The 25,144-nt window shown below is 35.4% G+C and overlaps 1 protein-coding gene across 5 annotated transcripts in view; it reads left to right on the top strand.

Annotated features, from left to right (window-relative positions):
* Positions 1-25,144, top strand: part of METAP1 (methionyl aminopeptidase 1) — a 77,910-nt gene that overhangs the window by 45,855 nt on the left and 6,911 nt on the right. For all 5 annotated transcript variants that reach the window (XM_051966481.1, XM_051966480.1, XM_051966479.1 and 2 more), the window contains 6 exons: positions 1,499-1,590; positions 3,526-3,609; positions 6,191-6,329; positions 7,231-7,362; positions 10,851-10,994; positions 18,796-18,861. In XM_051966481.1, the coding sequence (XP_051822441.1) occupies positions 1,499-1,590; positions 3,526-3,609; positions 6,191-6,329; positions 7,231-7,362; positions 10,851-10,994; positions 18,796-18,861 (657 nt within the window). The remainder of the gene's footprint in view (positions 1-1,498; positions 1,591-3,525; positions 3,610-6,190; positions 6,330-7,230; positions 7,363-10,850; positions 10,995-18,795; positions 18,862-25,144) is intronic.

A 25,144-nucleotide genomic window follows, 5' to 3' on the forward strand; every position in this document is an offset into this window, starting at 1 on the left:
ATGCTGAGCCCTTAACTACCATAATATGGAAGAGATAACTGTTAACTATTTCCAGAGAATAAGGATCACCTTGTAAATAAAAAGAGATGTGATTTTTTTTTTTAATGCTTTTAAGAATGACTATCAGATAAATAGTTTGTTTTACTATACATAGTATGATCTTCAAATAAGATTCGTCCCACCAAGGAAAGGTGAGAACCAAGGGGTTGATTTAAACAGAAATAAATAGCAATTGAATAGGATTGAATTAAAGAGATTTGTGGCATTTGTTACACTGTGACATGGGGGGAGTGGCAAAGTGACCACATCCGAAGAGTCAAAGATAAGTGCTGTGAGCCCAATTAGGTCAAATTGAGAATGTAAGGAAACCAGAAAAGTTAAACAAATCAGCGCTAGCAACTCTGATAAATGAAGGGGATTTTTCTGTTCTCAGGGCAGGTGTTGCTTTCTGTTATTTTTGTATTCATTGAAAGGCTTAGAAATTGTGCTGGTATTTGAAGAGAAGCAGAACCCTTTGAAATCTTAGGAAGTCCCAATTAAAGTAGGAGAGACTATGTGGATAGAGCACCAGCCCTGAAGTCAGGGGGACCTGAGTTCAAATGTGGCCTCAGACACTTATCTCTTCCTAACTGTGTGACCCTGGGCAAGTCACTTAACCCCAATTGCCTAAGCAAAAAAAAAAAAAATAATAAAAAATAAAGTAGGAGTTCTTTCATAGTTTCTAGGAGATTGAACCTAAATGTTTAATGACAGGATTTTTTTCTACACTTTTCAGTTTTTTTGAAAACATGATGGATGGCATTTAAATTGATTGGACAGTCTTTATAAATACATTTTGCTAAGAAAGAATAAGATGTTATTCTTTATTTTTCTAGGTAGAATATTGATTTTTCTCTGGAAAAGTTAAAAATAATTTCACATTATTTTAATAGAATTGAATTTTTACAAATGGATGAATGTGGAATACCATTGCTACCACAATAAGAATTAGAAATGTGATGTTGCGTTAATTTTTACATTGTAGCCATATCATTTAAGACTTTGGGTAGATTGTGTGCTGAGTGCAAACTTAAAAAAAAAAGAATTACTATGTACTGGTATGAGTATAAATGTCAAGAAGATTACTTACATGAAGTCATCAGAGATGGCTTTAAAACAGCAAGATTTTACAAGTTAGATTAGTTAAAATACTGCTAAAGAGAGTTGTTTTGTTTTTATGACAATAACTTGAACTAAAGCTTGTGGGATGATAATTGGGGATAATCAATACCTAAAAATGTGTTGACTTATTAGTTATTTCTAGCTTTAATACCAATTAGATAATTAATTTGCTGAGAGGAGCTCATTTTTTCATGGTGCAAAGATGAAAAATTTGGCTTCTCACAAAATTGTAGCATCTAAATGAATGAGATTTTATTGTCACTATTGGCATTGCTATGTCAATCACTACATGTCTGCTCTCCTTTCCGTACTGTATTGGTTTTATGTTTCTTTTTAGGAATGTCTGAATCTGAACAGGCTCTCAAAGGTACTTCTCAAATAAAAATACTTTCCTCTGAAGATTTAGAAGGCATGCGGTTAGTGTGTAGGGTAAGATTTTTTCCCCTTCTTTATTGGTTTTGTTCTGTTGAAGCAATCATGTAGGAAGTCAACTGTTTTGTAATTTTTTGAAGAATCAAGAGTTGCTTTGTAAGATTGTGGCTCCTTATGCAATAAGACATAAGATCTTAATTGAGAATATTATATAATGGTTTAATACATCTGTTATGTATCCTAGCTTATTTAGATAGCTTGTTATTTTAAAACATAAATAACAGGTAATCTGCCATGGTTCATTTTCCTTCAGTTCTTCATGTTTTGAAATAATAGATAAAATTTTAATGGTATCTCACCTTTTTAAGTAAGCATAACAAAAATAACAAGGCTTTTGTGTTTGAAGGAACTTTTCTAATTTGATTTCAGATTTGCTCTTTCCAAAGTTATCAATGTTTTTTTAATTACTAAACCTGGTAGCTTTTTCTCAGTCCTTTTTGACTTCTCTGTATCTTTTGGTACTATTGACCACCTTCTTTCTGAGTGTTCTCCATTTCTTTTTTACAACACTGCTCTTCTTTGACTGCTACTTTTACTGCACCCTCATCTCCTGTCTCCTAATCAGGGGTATCTCCCAAGGTTTTTTTCTGGGTCTTTTTCACTTTTGTCTGTTACTTGTTAATCTTATCAGTTTTTATCAGACTTGATCTTACTGAGCTCTAGTCTGACAAAATCATCTGGCTGCTGGCTTAAGATGTTACTGAATTTTTAGGTGTCTCAGAGCCAACACGTTCAAAGTGAAACTTAGTTTTTTACTCTTACAACTTTCTCCTTCTTAGCTCCCTGTTATTTTTGAGGATTCAACTGTCCTTTCAATCACCCATATTTTCAGCCTCTTCTTTAACTTATGCCCCATATTTAATCAAGTGCTATCTTTTCAATTCTGCCTTCTCATCTCGTTCCATTTGTCATTAATCAAAAAGCTATCTATATAATTTACCCTCATTATGTCTCATCATCTATCCAAAGTCCAGATCTAACTATTTTACTCACTTGCCTAACAATGTTCTATGGGTCCCTGTTGCCTTTGGAGTAAAATATAAGTCCTTAACCCTGGTCTTAAAAGTCCTTCAGAGTTTGATTATTTTTCTCTCTCTGAACTTATTTTCATATTATTCTCTTTATATTCCATCCATAGCAGTCTGCTTCAGTTGTCCCCTCATACCTGGAGTGAACTCCTTCCTGACTTTAGCCTCTTAAAATTCTTAGCTAGCTATTAGGCTCATCTCTTGTATTATTTTTCCCAAGAAGTATTTGCTGATCTTCTAGTTATTATTAATCAATTGCTCCCTTCTCAAAGTAAATTTACATATTTATATAAATGTAGTATTCATCCTATTAGATTGTAAATTCCTTGAAGGCAGGGAAAATTTTTTCCTTTTTTCTTTGTATCTCTAACACAGTGCCTTGTTAACAGGTCATATGCACTTGATAAATATTTGTTGAATTTAATTGTTAAGGGATATAAATCACATTTGGAGTTGAATATATTGCATCATATCATCTATTCTCATAGTAGAATATTGTATACTTAGTGTGCCATACTAGGAGAATTCACATATTGTATTCATGCTTTCTTAGATAATTCCTGTTTAGATTATGTATTTATCTTTCAAAGAATTTTGTAAAAATTTGATTACTCCCTTTACAGTGATCTGTTAATGTTTTGGGAGGGTTCAGACACATACAAACACACACACACACCCCCCCTCCAGTAATTAAAAATTAAAATGTCATTTATCTTTTAGAAGGACTTGAATTAGCATTAGATAGTTTAATGAGCTTATTTAAAAATTAAATCTTAATACTTCCTTATGAAGATAAAAATTAGTTTTCCCTTTTCTTTACAAAATCTAAGGCAGAGTGAAGAAAATGTATTTTTGTTGTTTCTGCTGCATTATTTTAACTATGCATTTACTGACACTTTTACAGCTTGCGAGAGAAGTGTTGGATGTTGCGGCGATGATGATTAAACCAGGTGTAACTACTGAAGAAATAGACCATTCTGTCCATTTAGTAAGTTAGCTCTACTTTTATACTTTGAAGTTTGTCATCTCTTTTCTACATCCTAAATTAGATATAACATGAAAATTAAATGGTCTTTAAGAAACTGCGGAGCTGAACTATTTCAAAATAGATTTTGACTATGGATTAAGTACCTGTGAGTCCTACTGTTCAGTAAAATGATTAGTCTTTCACATTTGGAAGTTTTGGAGTCTTAAAAGTCATCTCTTTATCACTATTTTAAATAAAGAATGTTATAATTAATTACAAAAAATGTAGGATATTCTCAAATAAGAATACAGCTGCCCATAATATACACATATAGCAGAAGAGAGTTCTTTATTTTAAGGAACATTATAGAAACTGCTAAAATGCTGTAAATATAAAATGTAAAATACTTCCATGTCATGGAAAAGTTTGTTGTAATTTTTTTTTTTAAGATGTGTGCTTAGTTCTAGTTTTGAAGTTTTTAGTTAAATAAAAGTTGGGTGGGCAAATTAACTCCCTCATTCTTTTCATATGGAAGATTTTGTGGGTTAAGCCCTGAGTTTGAATCCCATTAAATGACTCTGTGATCTTGGATTTCAGTTTCCTTATGTGTACAATGAGGAAGTCAGACTTTGGCATCTCTAAGCTCATCCTTTCCAGATCTAGAGCTATGATGTTAAAATATTACAAAGATGAGACTTAATGTTTTAAATAACAGTAATATAATAACTATCATCTTCTGGTGCTTTTAAGGTTTGCAAAGTACTCTACAAATATTATGTCATTTGATCATTACCATAATTCTGTGAGGTAGGTATATTATCATTGTCCCCATTTTACAAATGAGGAAATTGAGGCTGAGAAGTTCACTGACTTGCCCAGAGTCATGTGGCTAACAAGTGTATTTCTCTATAAATAAATAATTCAACACAGCTAATGCTTCTATTTATCTGAAGTGAAGAGATATATCTTCCATTTGCATGGTTAAATAACTTAACCCAACTATTTCCACTTAGAGAGAAACTCAGTAAGTACATGACAAATGTGATCTGATTGACAGATACTATAAATATTACTCTAGCCTGAAAATTACTGTAGTTATCTTCTTCCCAATGACTTCTTCCATTTTGATTCTGACATTCTGAATTGATTACATTTAGATAGATAGTTAGATAGATAGATGGATTTTAATGTTTTTAGTATTGCCTGTGTTTCCAATATATTCTTCCCCTTCTGCTCCCAGAACCATCTTATGGTAACAGTTACAAGAGAAGAAAAAAATAAAGTTCTACTGAACTAACCAACAAATGGACCAACCCCAACATTATATGTAGCCTTATATACCAATACCTGTCCAGCTTTACAAAAAAGCAGGCGTGGGACAGCTAGATGGCTCCGTGGATAAAGCACCAGCCCTGAAGTCAGGAAGACTTGAGTTCAAATCTGATCTCAGATGCTTAACACTTCCTAGCTGGGTAACTCTGGGCAACTGTGCCTCACCAAAAAAAACAAAATAGCAAAGAAGCAGGAAGGCATCCTCTTATCTTTTTATAAGATGTAGTCTCTTCATATATAGTCTTTCTTTATAAGATAAGTCTCTTCTTTGGGACTCACAATTTCACAGTGTTAAGTTTTAGTTATATTGTTGTTTGCAATTTAAGTTGTATTTTTGGTTGTTTCCCTGGCTTTGTTCTATCTTTAACATCAGGTTATAAAAGTCCTCTCAAGCTTTTCTGTCAATTTTTAAAAATGTAAATTAGATTTTTGTTGTATTTTTGTTTTCAGAATAGGAGTTTGTTTTGGTTTGGTTATTCTGAACTTGACAAATGTTTTTTTCTTATGTATTCCACCTTGTCTTTGGCTTCCTTTAAATTCCAACTACATTTCCATCGTTTTGCTGGAAGCCTTCCTCAACATTTCTTAATTTTAGTGTCTTCCCTCTGTTAATTATTTTCTATTTATCCTGGATGCAGCTTGCTTTTTATGTTTGTCTCCCCCATTAGATAGTAAGCTATTTGAAGGCAGGATCTGTCTTTTGCTTCTTTTTGTGTACCCAGTGCTTGGTGTATAATAGATACCTAATAAATATTCATTGACTAATTTACAGATATCAGCAAACACTGGGTAAAAGGGCAAATGGCATTTTAGTCACTTCTATAACATAATCCAGATTATGGAATGGTTAGATTATGAATGCATGGCATCATAAAGCCTTTTCTGTTTTCTATTAATCACGGGCAACTTTGCAAGAATAGAGAAATGCCACAACACCATTGGAAAGAGTATTGCATGTGGAGTCAGAGAATCCTGGCTTCAAAACCCAGGTTTTCTATTTTCTGCTTATGTGACATAGGACAGGTGGCAGAACCTCTCTAGACTTGAATTTCCTAATTCGTGAAATGAAAGGATTGAACTATGTTAGTCTCTTCCAGCTTTAAACTTCGAATCTTATGAATTTGAGTGAGCTTAAGGCACAAAAGTATTGGAACAGTGGCAGTTACCACTGAAGGAATTCAGACAATATTGCTGAATAATTACTGATTATGTGTCTTGTCTTTTTTCACGTTCTAAATTATTTTCCTTTCAATATTTTAAAATGTTATAGGCATGCATTTCAAGGAATTGCTACCCTTCTCCACTGAATTATTATAATTTTCCTAAGTCATGTTGTACTTCAGTGAATGAAGTGATCTGCCATGGAATTCCAGATAGGAGACCCTTGCAAGATGGTGATATTGTTAATGGTAAGGAGTATGAAATTATGACTTCTCTGCAGGAAAACTCACTGACAAAATGAGATCTTATCAGGAGTAGAAGAGGAGTGTGGAGTGTATGGTCAGTGCATAATATTACAGATGGAAGTTGTTCCCATGACTTTTTCTCTTTACCTTTAGTTTTAATGCTGTTCCATTAAAAAAAATTGGGGGGTGGTAAAAGAACTCCTTTTAAAAATGATTTTGTGATGGTTTCTTATGTGTTGCTTGCTTCTTAGCTTATCTTCAGGAAACCCTTGTTATTCAGTGAATTCATAATTTGTGTTTTTAAATATTCTTGATATTTTGTTTTTGAGTTCCTAGGGTACTTTTACATTCCTTATTCTTAAACTGTGATCTTAGTCATGGCTACCCAAGTAAAACAAGTAATCATGCAGTGCCAAAAAGGGGGGTAGGATTTCATTAAAGATGCAGGATAGGTAGCATTTTATATCTGTCAGCAGCTTTAGAACATGTTCTCTCATATATCAGAAAGAAGAGTGTCTGTGTGGGGGTAATCTCTGGATGAAAGGGGATAGATATTTTAGTCACTTCCTTTATGTAATTCTGAATATACAGGATGGTTAAATCATGTACTTAAAAGCTTCTTATATAGAAAGATAACTTCAATATTACAGTGTGGTTATTCTCTCTTAGTCTAGTCCTAACTTTTTAAGATTAAAATTTTCATACAATGAAAATGATTCTCCCCTTTTTGAAATGCGAACTAGTCAATATCATGGCCAAATTAGTTCACCTAGCATGACTTTTTCTTTTTACATTTGATATTGTTGCCTTGGAACTGAGAATTTTATGTTAAAAGGTAACTTTTTTATTTTCAGTATTTGGAAATAGAGATTTTTCTTTTTAACTGTGGATTTTTTCTTCCTAGTGGATATCACTATTTATCGAAATGGTTATCATGGAGACCTGAATGAGACATTTTTTGTTGGAGAAGTGGATGAGAGTGCAAGAAAACTGGTACAGACAACTTATGAGTGTCTCATGCAAGCAATAGATGCAGGTGAGGCCCTGTGACAACAACCCTGAGGAGAGGTGCTGTCTCCTAACTTGTTCCTTATTCCGACATTCTCAGCCTGTAATTTCTACTTGAAGGCTTGTGTTGGGGAGCCCATCGCCTTTTTGAACACAAGAACTCTGTTTCCCTCTGACTTAGACCTCATTATGCTGTGCAGAAAAACACATTCTCTTTCTGTTTCATAAAACAGCACTTGAAAAATTTGGAGTTAGTTGTCATGTCCAGTGAAAGTCTTCATATTGAATAAGACTAGTTTTCTCAACAAGTCTTCTCATCCTTCTGTTCATTTTCTTTAAGACATGCTGTGGTTTTAAGTATCCACCTTAAATGGTAATGCCCAGAATTAGGCAGAATATTCCAGGCATTTTCTGCTACTGCATAGACTCTAATTTAGAATTCTTGATTTCATTGAACTAAAGAATTTTCATGGCAGATTCATACCTATTCTTCATTATGTATTCTTAAAGAGTTGTTTGAGGGCACTTAGTACTACTTTGTAAAATAGCCAATATGTGTCAGAAACAGGATTCCAATCCAGATCCTCTTTATTTTCTGAAATCTCTTATCTGTTTACATTTGACATATGCACATTTACATGCAAAAACTTCCCTTACAATAAAGAACTTAAATAAATCCAACTGATATGGCATTGTTTCCAATCTTCAATACATTTTTAAGTGCCTATTATGCTAGGGGGCACTTAGGTGGTACAGTAGATAGAGCACTGGGCCAGAATTAAAAAAACAAAAACAAAACATATTCCTAATCCAGATCTGGCCTCAGACACTTAATAGCTATGTGTCCCTGGGCAAGTCACTTAACCTTTTTGCCTTAGTTCCTAGTCTGAATAAGGTGAAGAAGGAAATGGCAAATCACTTCCAATATTTCTGCCAAGAAGATCCCACGTGGAGTCACTAAGAGTTAGACATAATTGAAATAACTGAACAACAGTAAAATAGCTGTACTAGAATAAAGGATAATTATGAACAATTTAGAACAGCACAGAAAACCTTAAGAACTGATGCAAAATTTATTGAACACAATCTTATCCTCAATAACTATAATGTATAATGTAAGTGAGAAGGGCACAAGAGAAGGCCATGTGATTTTAGTGATGTAGCTTGTTCCTGAAGAGATAAGAGAATGTACACTGGCTAGAAAATGGGAAGTCTGAAGAAATTGGAAGTGATGTAAAAACAAAATAACAACATATATATACATATTTTAAATTTTTAATAGCTTTTTATTTACAAGTTATATGCAGGGGTAATTTTACAGCATTGACAATTGCCAAACCTTTTGTTCCAATTTTTCCCCTCCTAACCCCTACCCTCTCCCCTAGATGGCAGGATGACCAACACATGTTAAATATGTTAAAGTATAAATTAAATACAAAATAAGAATACATTTCCAAACCATTATTTTGCTGTACAAAAAGAATCAGACTCTGAAATAGTGTACAATTAGCCTGTGAAGGAAATCAAAAATGCAGGCGGGCAAGAATATAGGTATTGGGAATTCTATGTAATGGTACTTAGTCATCTTTCTCACTGGGCATAGCTGGTTCAGTTCATTACTGCTCCATTGGAACTGATTTGGTTCATCTTATTGCTGAAGATGGCCAGGTCCATCAGAATTGATCATCATATAGTATTGTTATTGAAATATATAATGATTTCCTGATCCTGCTCATTTCACTCAGCATCAGTTCATGTAAGTCTCTCCACACCTTTCTGAAATCATCCTGCTGGTCATTTCTTACCGAACAATAATATTCCATAATATTCATATACCACAATTTATTCAGCCATTCTCCAATTGATGGGCATCCACTCAGTTTCCAGTTTCTGGCCACTACAAACAGGGCTGCCACAAACATTTTGGCACATACAGGTCCCTTTCCCTTCTTTAGTATCTCTTTGGGGTATAAGCCCAGTAGAAACACTGCTGGATCAAAGGGTATGCACAGTTTGATAGCTTTTTGAGCATAGTTCCAAATTGCTCTCCAGAATGGCTGGATGTGTTCACAATTCCACCAACAATGTATCAGTGTCCCAGTTTTCCCACATCCCCTGCAAACATTCCGCATTATCTTTCCCTGTCATTCTAGCCAATCTGACAATCTGACAGGTGTGTAATGGTATCTCAGAGTTGTCTTAATTTGCATTTCTCTGGTTAATAATGACTTGGAGCATCTTTTCATATGGCTAGAAATAGTTTCAATTTCTTCGTCTGAGAATTCCTTTGACCATTTATCAATTGGAGAATCATTTGATTTCTTATAAATTAGAGTCAATTCTCTATATATTTTGGAAATGAGAACCTTTGATTGTAAAAAGCAACATATATTTTTTAAAGGTGCTAATGGGTAGTTTGTTTATTATATTCCAATTTGTCCCAGATGTCATCTAGGATACTACAATCAATGTCAGGAAATCTGGCTTCTGCCTTTTATGTGTTAAGAGTAGCAATTCTCGAAGTGTGACACTTTCCACATCCCCAATCATGCCCAAGACCCTTTTAGGGGGTATTTGATGTCAAAACTATTTGCATAATATTAAGATGTTTTCTTTGCTAATATAATTAGGTATAACCAACAAAGCAAGAGTTCTTTGCAGACATCCTGAATAATTTTTAATCATGTAAGAATGTGAAGAGATCAATGGAAGAAAAAGCTAGAGTCATTGATGTAGTATATTTGCTGCTAATGAATGGACTGAAAAATATCCTCCTTCAGGATGCTGAAGAGTCTCACTTTAAACCCATCAGTATTGGGAATAGGTGGGCTTTGATAGTTTGGCATGGGGGTATCTGATAGCTTCTTGGACTTTCCTATAGACTTAGAGCTTAAGCATTCTGTTCTTATAAGATATTAAGTTTCTGCCTTTAATTTTGACCCTATTCAAACAAAATTAATGCAGACAAGATTAGAAGGGAAGCATTTATTGCTGGGAAAACTGGGAAAACATTTTTATAGTCAAAGGTTCTGATAAAGGCCTCTTTATCAGAGGCCTTCTCCAGCAATGAGATGAACCAAATCAGTTCCAATAGAACAATATTGAACTGAATCAGCTACATCCAGTGAAAGAACTAGGGGAAATAAATGTGAACCACTACATAGCATTCCTAATCCCTCTATTTTTGTCCGCCTGTATTTTTCATTTCATTCCCAGGTTAATTGTACACTATTGCAAAGTCTGGTTCTTTTTGTGCAGCAAAATAACTGGACATGTATACATATATCATATTTAACATATATGTTAACATATTTAACATGTATTGGTCTACCTGCCATCTGGGGGAGGGGGTGAGGGGAAGGAGGGGAAAAAATTGGAACAAATGGTTTTCCAACTGTCAATGCTGAAAAATTAGCCATGTTAATAAAAAAGCTATAATAAAAGAAAAAAAATAATTTTGACCCTGTTGCTTGCTGTTGTGAGTTTTTTCTTAGTAAAATGTCATTTCTTTTACAGTGAAACCTGGAGTTCGATATAGAGAGCTGGGAAACATTATTCAGAAGCATGCCCAAGCGAATGGTTTTTCTGTTGTCCGGAGCTACTGTGGACATGGAATCCATAAACTTTTCCATACAGCCCCCAATGTACCACATTATGCCAGTGAGTACCATCTGTTAGCTTGAGATGTTAGGTATTAGATCAATGAGTTTTGAGTGGCTTACCATGAATGAATTAATTTATTAATCACTTATTCTGTACTAAGCATTGTGCGAAGCATCAAGGTTACAAATAAAAAAGTTCTTAAGGAATTTTCTGGTTCCTAATAGGTTGTTTGTTGTATACTGGGTGAAAATCACTAGTAGACTATAGACTGGAATTTAGAACAAAAACTTCATTGTTCTTACTTTCTACTGCCAGAGACAAAAAGTCAATGTATACAAGCTCCATTGGTTTTTTGGTACTTAATATTCTTCAAGCATCAGCATGAGTTGGTAGCACTTAGGGCATATTGAGCACAAACTACACACTTATACACCTATGGGATTAGAATAATTCCTTTCTAGTTTAAGAGTCCAGCGTCATTTTGATTCATAGATATCTTTTTTTAGCTATAATAAGGTTGAACCTTTTGGAATTTAGCAAGGTGGCCCTTGAATGACAGAAATGCAAGAGCAATGCTGAGCCCAATCTCTCCAGCTTTTGCAACTAACCTTTTTTTGCTTTACTATGGTAGCCTTTAAGAACCAAACTTCTCCCTCACCCAGCCACCACTACGTACATAGTTACAGTGAGGTATTAAGAAGCAGACTTAAATTGGATCTCTTTCACCCTCATACAGTTCCCTGGCAATTAGTTGACTTAAGAGAATTTACATCTTATATTAAAATAAACTTTTCGAAGTTCATCCTGTATAAGCATAATTTTTCATGAGGGTGGGGAACCCTTTAATAAGTTTATTGGATCCCTGTGGTTTGAATGCAAAAAACAAACAAAAAACAATTCAGTTTGAACATGAATGGCCATGGTTGTTCCATTTGGTTGATGTTAGAGCACATGGTCTTCTTTTGCCTTCGGAGATGTGGAACAGAATGTTGCATGTGTTGTCAAGCCCAGCTACATTGTACAGGTTTTTATAATCTCTTTTCTCTTTGTTTTAGGAAGCATATTTTGAAGAGTGAAGAGGGTATAGTTTATTGGAAAATGATTAAAGCAAAAAAGTGGAATATAAACTTTTAAAAATATGCATATTTTTATACTTATAAAAGAACTAGTAAAAATGCTGTGTAAAACTTATTTTTTTTTTTAAATTTTATTTTATTTAATAATAACTTTGTATTGACAGAATCCATGCCAGGATAATTTTTACACGACATTATCCCTTGCAATCACTTATGTTTCGTTTTTTTCCCCCCTCTCCTTCCTCCCCCCCCCCCCCCCCCCCCCCAAGATGGCAAGCAGTCCTATATATGTTAAATATGTTGCAGTATATCCTAGATACAATACATATTTGCAGAACCGAACAGTTCTCCCGCTGCACAGGGAGAATTGGATTCAGAAGGTAAAAATAACTCGGGAAGAAAATCAAAAATGCAAATAGTTCACATTCATTTCCCAGTATTCCTTCTTTGGGTGTAGCTGTTTCTGTCCATCATTTCTCCAATGAAACTCAGTTAAGTCTCTTTGTCAGAGAAATCCACTTCCATCAGAATACATCCTCATACAATATCGTTGTCGAAGTGTATAATGATCTCCTGGTTCTGCTCATCTCACTTAGCATCAGTCCATGTAGGTCTCTCCAAGCCTCTCTGTATTCATCCTGCTGGTCATTCCTTACAGAGCAATAATATTCCATAACATTCATATACCACAATTTGCCCAGCCATTCTCCAATTGATGGGCATCCATTCATTTTCCAGTTTCTAGCCACTACAAACAGGGCTGCTACAAACATTTTAGCACATACAGGTCCCCTTCCCTTTTTTAGTATCTCTTTGGGGTATAAGCCCAATAGAAACACTGCTGGATCAAAGGGTATGCACAGTTTGATAACTTTTTGGGCATAATTCCAGATCGCTCTCCAGAATGGCTGGATTCGTTCACAACTCCACCAACAATGCATCAGTGTCCCCGTTTTCCCGCATCCCCTCCAACATTCATCATTATTTTTTCCTGTCATCTTAGCCAATCTGACAGGTGTGTAGTGATATCTCAGAGTTCTCTTGATTTGCATTTCTCTGATCAATAGTGATTTGGATGTGTAAAACTTATAATAACTGAATAGTATAATATAAGCTATTAAAATATAGCTGGGGATATACTCTTAACAGGAGGAAAAGGTATATCATCAGATTACTTAGGTTCCCTAGGCCTCTTGTTCTTCATCTGTAAGAGGAGTAATTTGGACAAGGGAAATTTCATCTAAAGTCCCTACCATTTAGATTTCTGATTTTATTGTTATCCTCTGTAAGAAGTTAGATAACTGATCATTGGAGTCAGAAAATAGGTTGGGAAGCTTTAGAAAGAATGAAGTTTGAGCCCTGAAGGATATTAGGATTTGTGATAGAGGATGGGGCAAATGGGAAAAAGTACATGTTCAAACACTTAGAATTGGATAAGTCATAATTATGGACCTGTTTCCTTACCCATAAGGGTTTAGGGTTGGACTTGATAATCCTGTGGATTTTTGCAATGCTTAAGAAAAATGTAATCAAAGAACATTTATTGAGTGCTTAACTGTATTCATTGTGTCTAGCATCTGCTGGAAATACAAAGAAAAAGCAAAAACAGTCCCTACCCTTGAAAAAACTTACACTTGTTTATTGAAAACAATTTAGTATATACAAAATAATTAGAGAGTAGATAGAAAGTAAGCTTAAAGGATCTAAGAAAGTAACCTTAGAATTGTGCTTGGTGGCTCTCTTTGCAGGGTAAAGAATTGGAAATTGAGGGGATGCCAAATAATTGGCAAATGGCTGGATAAATTGTGGTGTATGACTGTCATGGAAATATTGTTCTTCTATGGGAAGTAATAAGTAGAATGGTCTTGAAAGAAAAAAACCTGGAAGGTGTTCCATGAAGTCAAGCAAAGTAAAATGTGCTGTATACAAAGTAATAACAATGTTCTAGGATGACCAGCTATAAATGACTTTGCTATTCTCAGCAGTACAATGATTCACAACTACTCTGAAGGACTTATGATGGATGAAAAATCCTATCCATATCCCAGAGAAAGAACTAATTGTGTCTGAATATAGACTGAAGCACTCTCTCTCTCTCTCTCTCTCTCTCACTCACTCTCTTAAACTTTGTTTTTCTTAAGTTTTTTTTTAATTAAGATGGAAGATCTGTTTTCTTGCACAAAATAACTTTTATGGAAATGTTTTGCACTTAAAAAAAAAAAAATTGTGCTTGCTGGTAGCTGAGGGGCCAGAAAAGATTTCCTGGAAGATGTGGTGGATCTAGGGATTCTGAAATTTGGAGGCTGGGAAAGAGAGTGTTCCAGGCTTGTGGTTGGATTGTAGAGTACTTGAAAGGAAGTATAATGTAAGAAACTGAAGATGAAGGAAGTGGTTAGGAAAAGCTTTAAATGCAAGTGATAGGTAAAGTTTATATGGAGTACCTTAATTGTGGATGCAACCCATGCTTTAGGAAAATGACTTTGCAGAGACTTGAGACAGGAAGATCAAATAAGAGACTCTGTCAGGAGTGGTAGGGTTGTGGCTGTGTGAACAGAAAGAAGGGATATGGAACATGACAGAACACAATACAACTGATTGGATATGTTGGGTGAATGAGAGAGAAAGGAGTCAGACCTTGATAATTGGAAAGATGGACATGGGCTCTATAATCATACAGAACTTTAAAAAGGAGAAAATGTGAGAGGGGAAAGAGAAAGAGTTCTGTTTTTGGACATAATAATAACAACTAACAATACCTACTGTGTGCTATGCATTGTACTAAGTAGTTGCTATTATCTCTCCCATTTTACAGTTGAGGAAACTGAGACAAACAAGTTAAGTGATTTGCCCAAGGTCACACACCTAGGGAGTATCAAAGGCCAGATTTGAAATAGGTCATCTTGCTGTACCCACTACACCACCTAGTTGCCTCTGGGCTGAAGTCGAGATGCCTCTGCCTTCTCTCATTAGAATGACCAAAGTCTGTTGGTAATATAGGACTGGTAGTGAGGAAAGAGAATAGTACGGGGTAAATAGATATGTGGGAATCAATTGGAGAATGGTGATAACTAAGCTCATACCTGCCATTGAATCACTGAATGAGAGCATACAGAGAAAGAGAGAAGCAGACCTAGGAATCATGGATGAAAATCCAACAGAGGAAATTGAGAGAAATCTGACAGGAGAAAAACAGAAGACTGGTCACCCTCACAAAAACCTCTAGAGGAGAGTGGCCAGGAGGAGAAGGGGAGGTTAAGTGTCAGAGTTGAGAGTAAGGATCCAGAAGAAGCTTTTCTGTCAAGTCAGAGATGTTTTGTTGTCTCTGGAAATAGAAGTTTCAGTTAAATGATTAAATCAGAAGCACATAAGCAGATGATTATGAAAAGAGATGAAAGAACTTTGGCAGTGTGGTCATTGTAGTTTGCAGTGGAAGATGGGGTAGGATGGCAAGGATGAGAGACTTCATGATCAGAGATGAGTGTGAAGGGAGGAGCTGAATAGGGTATGTGAGATGAGGCAGAGTCCCAGTGAATAGAATAAATCTTGAGACTTGGAGCAGCTTCTGTATGAGTTGGATAGGGGATTAATTAGGGAAGGGTCATAGGGTTATTTTGTGGCAGTTAGGGCTTAGTTGAGACTAAGTAGAAGAAATGTGTGATGGAACATAATTCTGTGATTTCAATCATTTTCCTTCGGTTGCACATGAATAAGAGGGAAGGAGGCATATGGTAAGTATAATCCAGTGTTGGGACTTTTGACGAGATGTGATTGGTTTATAAAGGAAGGGAAAAAGAAAATTCAAGAGTAGAGAATAGTGAGAGTTGAAATGGTTCAACAAGGGATAAACATTGGGGAGAGGGGAGAATGTAGCTATAGCAAGGGTTGTATGAGAGATGGTGGAAGTGGGGGATGCCATTGAGGGGAATGAATAGATTTAAAAGAAGTAAAGTCTAGAGAGAGATGGAAAGATAACATGTTATGAGAAGATAAAGGAATTTCTTGAATATGGAATTGTAACACTTGTGGTTAATGGCAAAGTCAAGGATATCATCATTCTTATGTCTAGCTGAGTTAAAGTAGAAAAGCAGGTCATGAGAGTTCAGTTGATTAAAGAACTGGGAATTTAGAATTTATGAAGTAATACCATCGCATATCTGGAAGTCCCCTAAAAGGAGAGATGAGTTGGGACAAAATGGAAGACTTAAGCCAGTAAGGAATTCATTTAGAAAGAAGAGAGAATATCTAAGAGGTCAGAGTATTCCTGCCACCCAACTCTGGATTGTGTGATAAAATTGGATTGAGGGAACCTCAGGGGAACAGAGGTCTTGAATCATGATAGTGGGGGGAAGAGTCTGAGAGTTGAACTAGGGAGAACAATATATTCTCCCAATAGGATGACTGTATTTTAAATGGAAGTGCTCCTAGGCTTTGAAAGGGTGGCCAGAGAAACAGCAATGTCAAAAGGGAGTCTGAAGGTGGCTGGAACAAGAGATGAAATGGTATTAGGAGGAAGTTGCACGAGTCCTAAAATAATAATGCATTTCTAGACCAGGATTTTATTGGATTAGGGTTGAGAGAAATGGGAATTAAGGAAGCAGACAGATTTGATTAAGGAGAAAAATTTGTCTTCTCTATATTCAGTATTACAAGGGTTAGGTAAGTAGGAAACTAACCATTGGGAAATGATACTAGATGGAGTAAAAGGTCCACTGCCTAATCTTCCATATTGCTGGGATCTAGCAGCCTATCTAATGGTAGGTGTGAACATTTAGCAAGGAGACTGAATATGACTTAACCTTTCCTCTCTAACCCTACTCCCATCTCTAGCAGGATATAGCTTTCATTTTGCTTTCTGTCAGGAGGCATGAAACCTATCAGTAGCAAGATTCTTGATTCCTAAGTATTTGGTGAGGCTTATTTGTGTGTTTTACCATAACAAAATCAACCAACTTCTCAACATTTCTAGGCGTAATTTCTAATGATGCAATAGGAATTTTCAGTCGTCTGTAGTGACTAATTTTTAAAGATATGGCCATAAAAGGAAAATTGTATACTTAATAAGTGTTGCTTTACTAGTGGCTCACAGACAATTCCTTATCTAAGCAGAGAAAGGAGATATGTAGTGTGCATAATTTCCCCTCCAATGGTCTTGCTTTCTTTTTTCTTTTTTTCCCTCCCTCCCTCCCTCTTTTATTTCATCCCTCCTTTCCCTCTCTGCTCCCTCTCTCCTTGCCTCCTTTTCTCCCCCTCCTCTTCTTATTTTCCTTTCCTCCCTCCTCCTTCTTTCCTTTCTTCCTTCTTTCTTCCTCCTTTTCTCTTTCTTTCCTTTCTCTTTTCCCTCCCTCCCTTCCTCTTTCTATTTTTTCCTCCCTCTCAGACCTACTCTAGGTGAGGAATTCCCTCTCTACCAGTGGAGATCAGCATGTGCTCTACAAACTTCATATTCTTGAGATTTTCACATCTGAAAAATTGTGACTTGCTTGGGGTTGCATAGCCAGGATGTATAAGAGGTTTCAACTCCCTGCCTCCATTAGTCCCTAAGTTCTGCTTCTTCTAATTCTTATCTTCCCAGTCATAGTATTTCTGTAAAGCAAAAATGAATGCTCCCTGTTTGAAGTTAGATTATATATGTTTCCTTTTTTAGCCTTCCTCCTCTGATGAAGTCAGAGGTGGGAGGTAATAATAATAGTATCTCATATTTGCTTGACCACTTGATAGTTTTCAAAAGGCTTTTACAAAATACATACTTGAAGACTAGGGAAGCTGAAAAATAGAAGCCTGATAGCTTGTCCAAGGACACAGAGCAAAACAAGAGTAGAACTAAGCCTGGAACCCAGGTTGCCTGATTTTTTTACTGCTCTCACATATTTGATTTGCCACTTTCTAGGCTGACTACTGAATAGTTTCTTTTTCTTTTTTTCCCCCCTACTCCATGACTTTCAGAATGTTCTGAAATTTCCTACATATTCACATAACCAAGAGAAATTTATTGTAAAAATCCAGAAAATCTAGTCTTATTTAGAGGGCTATTATTAAGCAACTGAGAGAAAAGACGCAATAGAGGAAATCATTGCCTTTATCTTTGGGAGTTTTGAAGAAATATGAGCTATTCTTCTGTTCCTATTCTTCAGCTGTCTTTTGGCAATACTTTAGAAAATATGTTTTTTAAAATAATATTTTATCTTTTAATTAAAATTTGAAATCAAGAAACACAATACCATTAACACATGCAGAATAAAATAATATTCCAGTAGGAATAGTGTTCATTTCATTTCATTGCTTTCTTCCAGAGCAAACACCATTCTCCTCTTTTCCCCTTTAAAAAAAACCCAAGAACTACCCAAACAAAACCAGAAACAAAGGCTATTTACTTTCCCAAAGTGGAAGACAAGGATAATTTGTTGGTATGAATATTTGTTCCATTTCGAGCTTTTATTGCTGGAACTTCTTTCCCATAATACACTCAAGCTCTTGTTTCTCACAGATGAGCAGTAATGCTATTTCTCCTCCCCCTTTCTCCCCCTTCCCCTGAAGCTTTGCCATTTGGAAAGTGCAATTTTAAGTAGTGAAATGTATTTGTAGAAAAACTTATATGTAAAAGATGGAATGAGACATTAATTTAAGTATCATTGATAGAAATAAAAAGTGTTCATCTTAATTCTTTTTTCTAATTGTCTACTTCATAAGCTAAAACATGAAGAAGATTTTGGGGGGATGGGGAGTGGGAAGGGACAAGAAGATGGGAAATGCTGCATTTTGAGATTCATTCATTTTTATTTCAGAAAATAAAGCTGTTGGAGTGATGAAGCCTGGTCATGTATTTACAATTGAACCCATGATCTGTGAAGGTAAGAGAGCAAACAAACATATAATAGTTCTCAATTAAAGGACAACTCCTTAATTGTTAAATTACAAGCAGGTTTCCACTGGCCTCTTTGTTTTGATTTCCTGCCCTCCACTCTTAATCTCGCTCTTCAATTTTATTTAAATAAACAAATGAGAAGAAGGATTTGGTTAGAAAGAAGTCACTGCTTACATGTTAATGTCTAGGTGAGAGAATATATTCTTGTTGAAATCACCCCAAGAATTGCTAGAATTCAGACGTGTGCAGATTCATTAAGAGATCATAGTAGGTAGGAAAACTCATGTCAGAGTTTTGTGTGTGAATGATGCATCTTGAACAACATCCAGCAGGAGCCAGCAACTTTTGTGATGTCTTCAGGGGCTGGGGTCTTCGGAATGAAATGTAGCTGCCCTCTAGAAAGTCAGTGAAGGATTTGCCCTTTCTTTTGCTCCCTTCTGTTTGTAGATAGTAATAACAAGGTCAATACTATTTTCCTTGGTCTATCCATGAGGGAGTCAGAGCTGGCCTAGCTGCCTCCCTGTCATTTTGTGTTCTGAACTCCAGAGGGACTAGTTGATCCATTCCAGCATATCTGAAACCATCAGTTGTTTGGAAGAGATTGGGGAAAGAGAAGAGCCGTGAACCATAGCCTGGAAAGATAATTCCACATGGGACTTTCAAAACTGTCCAACTTGTTTGTGATTCTTTCTGAACTTCACTCTTCTCTTCCATACCACATTTAACAAAAAAGGTCAGCAGGCCCCAAAGGGAACATTTATTTTGGCAGAGCGTTCTGGTTCACATCGCTATTGTCTGGTCCCTCTTGGTAGGACCTAACTTAGAGGTAATCAGCCCCTAAGTTCCCAAACTTATTAAGCCCAATGTGATTGGATCTGGCAGTAAAACTATTAGTAGTTGCTTATTTGCTGCTTGTTTGGAAGATACCATCTCTTTATTAAAATTAGAAAACAGAATATTCTGGAGTATCTTTCCAAAGATTAGTGGCATAGCGCTGAAGCTATTCTATAGTTGGACTTAGTTGAAGGCCACTTGGGTCACATAAAAATAGCAGCCTTTATCCAGGAAAAATTGTCTCTTTTTCTTTTTTGACATCTTCAACATAATTCACTCAGGCAAGACTGGTTGACGGCATTAAATAAAGAACTCTCACTACTTATTCTGGTTGTCTCATTTGATTGTTTTTGCTTTGTGATCTTAGGAACTGACAGGAGAGGCACATGTTGTGATTTTTTTTTTTTTTCAGCCTGCTGAAGACTGGACAGAGAAATTAGAAAATAGGCATTTTTTACCCTTATTTAAAAGTGTTGGTGTAGAACAAAAAGTCACTTGATTGACCTAAGACTTTATTACTAGTTTTAAAATTAATTATCTCTGTTGTGATTATAGATTTCATTGGGAGACTTGGCTTTTCTGATTACAGTAAAAGTTAAATATGTATATAGAACTGAGGGTAAATCACAAAGGTTTTAGGAAGTAAATACTTACCTTGGGATAGTCACTAAGGCCTAACAAAAGCTATTTACCTACAAAAAGGAAACAATAGTTTTTAACAAATATTCATAAAATGCCTAGCTATATGCAGGTACTTCCTGCTCTCAAGGAGCTTCAGTCTAATGATAGGCCATGTAGAAGTTATTTAGAGCAGACTTACAACCAAGAGTCAGATACAAGTTTTTAAGCTATTGTCTTTTAGAGATTTTGAGTGGGAGTCTGGAGACCTTAATTTCAGCGGCACCATTAGGCTTTTGCCTGACACCCCAGTCTTTTGCTCTCTCTATATGGTATCTGAGCACTGTGCCTTTATCAAAAAGGTAATAGTTCATAAGAATAAGCAATCAATTTGCTAATCTTGGTTTGGGAGATTTAGATGATCACAAAATAAAAGTCTCTTGTGATGTAGCATAACTTTATTAAAACCCATGTGTTCAGTAGTAAAGGGCTTGTATTTATAGAGGTAATCCTAGACAAGTAGTTAAATACTTATTTTTATTTTTTATATATTCTATTTTATCACACTATAGATAAACAGAATCATCTCAGATTTTTCTGGGGAAAAGTTATTAATTGAAAAAGCCAGCTGTTCTGTCATTTAGATGTTTATCAGAGTATGAATTACTTTGTCTTTGGTCTCTCCATAGTTTCTTTTTCTAAATATTTATTTAAAACTAAATTCAAAAATAAAAAACAAATTCAAAAAAAAAAAAAGAAAAGGAAAATACAAAACATTGTTATGTGCCCAGAAAAACATCGGGGGGAGGGGGGAATTCAAAACATGCAATAATTTTCCATTTAAAAAATATATAACAATAGAAAACATTATATTCATGACTGCCCATCTTTGCTTCCTTCTAAACTATTCTTTTGTTTGCTGCTGTGCACTTTTTACTTCATTCTTTTTTTTTCCCCCTTTCATCCTCCCCACATCCTCAGAGAAGGCTACCATTAAGCATGGATATATTTATAAATACACACACACACACACACACACACACATTCACACTCACACACACACACACACACATTCACCACTACCACCCCCAGATACATATATCTATTTGCACACATACACAATCTACAAGTGTACATAAATACACACATATGTATATATGTATATACACATATGTAGACATGCATCTAAAACAATATTAATATGACTGGCATATAATATAGATTTCTCTCTTGGTTGAATCTTTAAGTTTGACTTTGAGATCAGTGATTATTGGCCCTACTTTTTTTTTTTTTTAAATAAATTCTACTCCTGATTCTTCTTATTGTGTTATTCCTGCTACTTTAATTTTACTCCTTAACTTACCTTGATATTACTTAACCTCCTTCCACCCATAAATTCCTCCTTTATATTCCTTTTAGAATCCTTACAAACTATTGAGTCATTAGAGTTGATAGAGACAATAATTATCTAATTTAGCATGGTTCAGTATGATTGATCTGATCTTACAAGGAGATGTTATGGGCCAGAACTTGAAACAAGGTACTAAGTGGAACTGATAGAAACAATGCTTGTGTTCACACCTTTAAGAGAGCTCATATAAGCAAGAAGCTCTTAGGGCCAAAGAGCACTCTGGGAGATTGAGAGCCAGAAGCCCACTCTCGGAGGCACAGACACATTCATTCTTTCACCTTTGTGCTGGCTGGAGGCTAAAGGGAGCAGAGGCAAAGGACTAGCGGCAAGAGCTCTTGGAACCAAGAAGAGAGAAGGCCTCCAGTAAATTAACTGAGCCCCAAGTGAAGGAGATAAGATTTTGGAAGAGACATAAAAGACTGTACTTTAATCCCTGGCTGCATTTGGGGTGATTATTGAGCTGAACTGATACTAGAGCTACCTCCCCAAGAAACCTGCTCCCAGAGAGAAACTTCATATTATTTAAAAAAAAAAAAAAGAGAGAGAATACCACATCTCCCTATCTTTTCCCTCCCTCATTATCCCATTCACATTAATCTATATACCTTATCCCATTTCCATTCATCTGAACACCCCATATTATCCTATTCCCTTCCCTTATTTTTTATGGATTTTGGAGATGCTATACCCTTCAAAGTGTGTGTGTGTGTGTGTGTGTGTGTGTTTTCCTATTTAACCCATTCCCAATGTGAGTAGGTTTTCAGAACTACCAGTCATCCTCTCCCTTCTAATGCCTCTGTGTCAGTTCTTCCTCTGCACCTCATCTATGTAGCATTATTACTATTTTGCCTTTTCCTAGACAGTTTTGCTTTTTAGAGTCAAATCATACTGAGCTCTGCCCCAATTTTTCTTTTGAACTACCCAATTACTGATGTCAATATTAAACGTATAGTTTACATTTCCACGTGTAAAACATAAGCAGGTTATTTTTGTGGAATTCCTTAAAATGAGTCTTTCATGTTGAACGTTCTTATATGTTAAATTTTCTATTGGATTCAGGTTTGGTTGGGACAAAATCCTGAACATCTATCTGCAAATTGGTTGAATGTCCTTTTTGTTTGTTTGTTTATTTTGCTGGCTATAATATTTTTGGCTGCAGATCTAATTCTTTTGATTGTAGGTATATGATATTCTAGTACCTGCAGTTTCTTATTGTAGCTGCTGATAACTGATAAATCTTGTACAGTTCTAATTGTGTCTTCATATTTGAATTTTTTTGTTTATTATAAAATTTTCTCTTTGATCTGGGGGTTTCAAAACTTAACAATAATGTTCCTACATGTTTTCATGTAAGATCTTTTTGAGGTGGTGATTGGTAAACTTCTGTTTTTATTTTCCCTTTGTGTCTTATCACTTCAGAACAATTTCTTTTTGATTATTTCTTGAATTATTGTATCACGGTTCTTTTTTTGGGGGGGAGGGGGTCACAGCTTTCAGATCATCCAGTTATTCTTGTTTTCTCTTATTGATCTGTTCTCCAGATTTGTTATTTTTCTTATAAGACATTTCACATTTTGTTCTATTTTTTCATTCTTTATATTTTGTTTTGTTATTTCTTGGATTTTTATAGCTTCATTGGCTTCCCCTTGCCCAGTTCCTATTTTCAAAGAATTATTTTCTTTAAATATTGTTATCTCCCTTTTTTAGTTAGTTGATTTTCTTTTCATAATCTTGTTTTTCTTGAATGATTTTTTCTTTCTTTTTTTTTTTTAAAAGTTTTTTCTCAACCTCTCTCATTTGGTATTTAAAGTTATTTGAGTTCTACAAATTCTTTCTGAGCAGGTAGCCATTTAACATTTCTCTTTGGGGTAGGAGAAGTATTTTTCACTTTACTGTTTTCCTTTGAAGATGAATCCTGGTCTTCCCTATTCCTATATAGTAAGTTTCTGAAGTTAAGTTCTTTGTCCTTTGTTCATTTTTTTAATGAGAATTAATTAATGTAAGCATCTCTAATTCTGAGGTGGAGGGGATGATGGTGCCTTTTGCTTTCCTCTCTAATCTAGAACCCCAAACCAAGAACTCTACCCTTCTGTAATTCCCTGCAGCCAGCAGCTTCCCTGCCCCACTACTTCTGCTGTCAATGGACACATGCTGGTTCCATCTTGCTCAGGGTTATATCTCAGCGGCATAGCTGGGCCTGGTATTCTTTATCAGCAGAGGTTCCCTCAGTGTTCCAGGATTCCTCAGGCTGTCCAGGAGGTAAAAGATCCTGTGGTTCTGGCTGAAACTACTTCTAATCACTCTGCCAACTCAGAATTCTCTCCCTCTGTATTTTGAACCGAGAATGCAATTTGATAGAAGAATACTATTTCATCTGTTTTTACAGGTTTTTTAATCTTTGTGAAACTTAGAAATGTTTCACCTGTGACTTGTTCAGAATGAATAATGTATACATTTTTAACGACAACTTTTATAAAGGAAATTACTTTATAAATACAGATTATTATACCACATATCTATTTCTACAGATTTTTTTCCTGAATCTTCTTGTTCATTCTGTGTATCTGTCCCATTATCCTGCATTGCCTTTATTTTCCCCTTTCTTTTGTTTCTCTCCAAGCTATTTCTTTTGCCTTTTTATTTCCTTTATTCTCTTCTTTTTCTCTCTTTATCCCATTTTGTTTTCTTATCTCCTTTTCCTTGCTTTTCTCTTTTCTGTACTTGACAGTCAGCTATCTTTTCCTCTGCCCTTTCCTATATGCCTTCCTTCCTTATTTCCTCACATGTCTCTTCTTCCCCTTTAGAAGTATGGTTTTGAATGGTACTAGATTTAGGCTCTCATCAAATATTCTATGGTCACCTTCCATTTTCTTAATAGGTTAAAATATCTAGTAGCAATTCTTAGTTATTTTTCCTAAACATTTAATAATAAATCTTTGCCCTACTTGACTTTTACATGCCCTATGTAGTTTAGTTAAAGAGAAGGCAGAGGGCTTGAAAACTCCCCCACATCCCCTTCGTCCTTTAAGAAATGGCAGAGGTGATTCTGCCCAGTCACATGAAGCTGACTAACAAGAACAGCTACTATTAAGTATTTCATGTGCTGGAAACTGGCTATAAATGTAGATGGAACCAATCTGATGAAGCCTATAACTGTATTCCTAAGCCTACGTAGGCTAAAGTAGCCTTGCAACCTTATTGGGGGACCTACTTAACTAGTAAAAGTTAGTGGCAAGGAATATCAAATAGGTCTGAAATATCAAATGTGTTAAAAGAAAAAGCCACAAGGCAAAAACAGACAGATCAGCAGGGAAAATCCTGACACTACAAGAAAGAAAAGTTTTAAAATCCCCAAAGAATATAAAGCTCTGATAACAAATATCATAATAAAAGGGAAAGTGAACGA

This window comes from Antechinus flavipes, chromosome 6 (genome assembly GCF_016432865.1).
Source record: "Antechinus flavipes isolate AdamAnt ecotype Samford, QLD, Australia chromosome 6, AdamAnt_v2, whole genome shotgun sequence".
NCBI classification, from domain to species: domain Eukaryota; kingdom Metazoa; phylum Chordata; class Mammalia; order Dasyuromorphia; family Dasyuridae; genus Antechinus; species Antechinus flavipes.